This window comes from Cupressus sempervirens, chromosome 11 (assembly GCF_028749045.1).
Source record: "Cupressus sempervirens isolate cs-2001-9-10 chromosome 11, ASM2874904v1, whole genome shotgun sequence".
NCBI lineage: Eukaryota > Viridiplantae > Streptophyta > Pinopsida > Cupressales > Cupressaceae > Cupressus > Cupressus sempervirens.
In genome coordinates, this window is record NC_143128.1 from 17,121,394 (window position 1) to 17,124,772 (window position 3,379).

Here is a 3,379-nt window from a genome sequence, read left to right on the forward strand (position 1 = left end):
AAACATGTTACCACAAAAAAATGGAGATAACCTGATATCAAGATAAAGTATATGCTCAAAAAATTGTCAACAAGGAAAAATTGAGTAAAAAGCTTGATCAATGCTCTCATGAAAAGTATATTATACTAATGCCCAAATGACCACAGACAAGGCCAACTAATGATACTTGCATCAATCTTGCATCAATCACGTGGATATAGACAGTCCACTTAATGAATCATCCCACTGCAAGCTAATGGGTGATCAATTCATAACATGCATGACTCATGATCTAAGCAATAAAGTATGCAGATCATTATCACATTAATATATGAAAATAAAGTAAAAAGAGAGACACGCTGATCAAATTAGATTATCATGATTTGTTAGGATAATCAAAAGAATGGATTATGAGGATATAATAACATATTGCCTTCAAATTGGAACAAATCATCTGAATTTGGAGAGAAAACTCCAATAATAACATCCTCTTCATGGAGGAATAAAAATGGAACAACATGGAGGGAAACTCCATAAAAATATTATCCTATCAAAATGGAACAGATAGGATCAAATGGAGGCAAACTCCATATAAAATGAGTGCATACCAATAAAGGATGGAGGGAAACTCCATAAAAAATTATCCTATCAAAATGGAACAGATAGGATCAAATGGAGGGAAACTCCATATAAAATGAGTGCATACCAATATAGGATGGAGGGATACTCCATGGGCCAGATAAGGAAACTATGTATTAGTTATACTAAGGGGACCTACATAGTTATCCTTGAAAAAAATTGGCTCCCTATTCAACTCAAAAAAAAATATCATATAAATCATGTAGATCATTGGTATAAAACCAGAAAGTGCCAACATGGGCATAGAAAAATGCTATAAAAGCATAAAAGTGCAACTATGTGCAGATAGATCAATTAACTCAAATCATTAAATAATGAAGGCAATAGTGTAAGATTACTCATAAACCAATTAAGTAAAATGATTTAAGGAAGATCAACTAAATATAGATATCAGGTATAAAACTCCATTGAGGGTAAACATGAGTATTTAATTCATTTTGCAAAGGTATATATTAATTTTTGAAATATTATAGTCATAAATTATATATTTATTTGGGCATATATGTCGGCCCCCATATATACTCAAATAAATATATGAAAATAGATTGGTTAAAGAAAATAATCACCTTTCCATACTTAATATTTTGGAAAGTCACAATTTATAAAAAGTCACAATATTTACCTTGGTCCAAAAATATAACCTCAAAGTAATAAGAACATAAAGTCATGGGGCAAGAAAAGATCTCCCCATTTTTCTCATACTATGCCTTCAAGATTGGAAGCGATTCAAAAAGATTTTTTTTGAAATAAAACATTAAGAAAAAAAACTTAGTAATTAATGATAGAGTTCAGATCTGGCAGATAAGAATATACTAAAAAGAGTTAAGAAACTTTTCTAAAAAAAGTTTGAATAAAAGCTTGTAATGAGTAAGAGAGATTTAAAATAGAATATTGCACTTGTCTGACAATGAATGATTACATGCCAAAAATAGGTTGGCAAAAGGCAATGATAAAAGCAAATAGTGCCTCTGTCAAGAGCTCAAAAATAGTAAAAGAATCTTGCATGAAAAGACAAGAGAATGTTACCTTTGGTGCCTCTGTCAAGAGCTCAAAAAAGAAAAGAAAATCTTGCATGCTAAAAAAAAGGTTTTGACAGCTATAACGATATGGATGAATTTGAAAAAAAATGATGGCAAAGCGCAATCGTCCTCCTCGTCCACTGCAAAATCTCCAATTTAAAGTATGCGCTTATCTTTATTCCATTGCCACTCACCCAAATCACCTTCGATAATGCCATAGAAAGTAAAGAAACAATTTTAAATCAGTAAGTTCATTTCATTTGGACCATAGTTGCATTGCACACAACGGTTGGCAGTGATAGCATAGCTCCCATTGGCTACAAGTAAATCACTATCTGAAGACAAATTCAAGTTACTCGATGAACAATCACTCAATGGTACTACAATTATATCCCCTGCTGTAATCAGGAAGAAAATTCACACCCATAAGATCCGTGATGGTAGTGCCGAAAGCCCTCCCAATACTAATCAAACTATCTCCATCTCTTACAATATAGGACATAAAAATCGAAGAAGAAGAGGAAAAGATTGACAGTGGTGAAGAAAATGAAGAATAAGATCAAATTTCAGAAGAAGATTTAAAACCCTAATGGAACCTTTCAGCAAAGAGCAGCTCATTCATATTCTCCGTGACCTTGCATCCAGTGACATCAATATTTTAGCCGATATAGGAAAACTAGCAGACAAAGATCCTGCTCATAGAAAAATCTTCGTCCGTGGTCTCGGCTACGACACCACCACTGAACACCTAAAATCTATATTTTTTGAATACAGAGAGCTCAAAGAATGCAATGTTAAAATGGATAAGGGCACAGGAAAAGTATGGATGCACTTTTAAAAGCCACATGGTCATTTTTCTGCATTTTAGCAATGAACAAACCTCAACTCTTGTAGTTCAGCCTTCATATCTAGTTGGAAGTATTATGAAAATTTTTGAATCTTGCATGGGAAGCTGAGAGTCACATTTAATAATTTCTAGAAGATATTGTCCTGGGAATTCTGTACTAAAGTATGGGAGATGATGGAAGACACCCTACAGGAACACTTCAAATGGTATGGTGAAGTTGCAGATGTAGTTATAATACGCGATCAAAATACGGGGAGTGCTAGGGGCTTTGGCTTTGCAGTCTTCATGGACCCTAATGTTGTCGACATCGTACTCCAAGACAAACATGTCATCGCAGGCATAGCGGTGGAGGCAAAGAAGGTTGTCCCCAGAAGTGAGCAGCAGCCACAACAGAAGCAGGCTTTTGGAGGCCCCCGGAGTTTGAATGCTGGACCTACCTAGGATTTCGCACAAAGGACCAAAAAGATTTTTGTTGGGGGCTTACCATCAACTCTAACAGAAGATGAGTTCAGAAAGAATTTTGAGCAGTTTGGTAATATAACAGATGTTGTAGTTATGTATGACAGTGGCACACAGAGGCCACGTGGTTTTGGATTTATTACTTTTGATTCAGAGGATGTTGTGGAGGCTATGGAGTAGAAGAGTTTCCATGAATTGCATGATAAACTTGTTGAGGTTAAGCAGGCAGTTCCTAAAGAGGGCAACACAGGTAGTCGGGGCAGAGGATTTGGGGGGGGGGGAACTCTTGGAAGGGGTATACAGGGTATGGTCCTACTGGTTATGCTGCTCCAACACCACCACAAGGGAGTTTTGTGATATGTTCTTTTGGAGTGTAAGCCCAGATATCACAAATAAAAGAACATAAAGAATAGGTAGAACAATATTATGTATTTTA

General features: G+C 35.3%; 1 protein-coding gene across 1 annotated transcript; it reads left to right on the forward strand.

Moving 5' to 3' along the window:
- The first annotated feature begins 2,226 nt into the window (after positions 1-2,226).
- On the forward strand, positions 2,227-2,925 carry LOC149528012 (UBP1-associated protein 2C-like). Its single transcript, XM_089807978.1, has 2 exons — positions 2,227-2,457; positions 2,617-2,925. The coding sequence occupies exons 1-2, from the start codon at positions 2,227-2,229 to the stop codon at positions 2,923-2,925; spliced, it is 540 nt and encodes a 179-aa protein (XP_089664104.1).
- Positions 2,926-3,379: the final 454 nt, after the last annotated feature.

What these genes read in the sequence shown, in the direction of transcription:
- LOC149528012 (XM_089807978.1), top strand. Translation starts at nt 2,227, where the DNA reads ATGGAACCTTTCAGCAAAGAGCAGCTCATTCATATTCTCCGTGACCTT. An exon ending in TGGATAAGGGCACAGGAAAA is followed by an intron (nt 2,458 to 2,616) that starts GTATGGATGCAC and finishes AATAATTTCTAG; the next exon opens with AAGATATTGTCCTGGGAATT.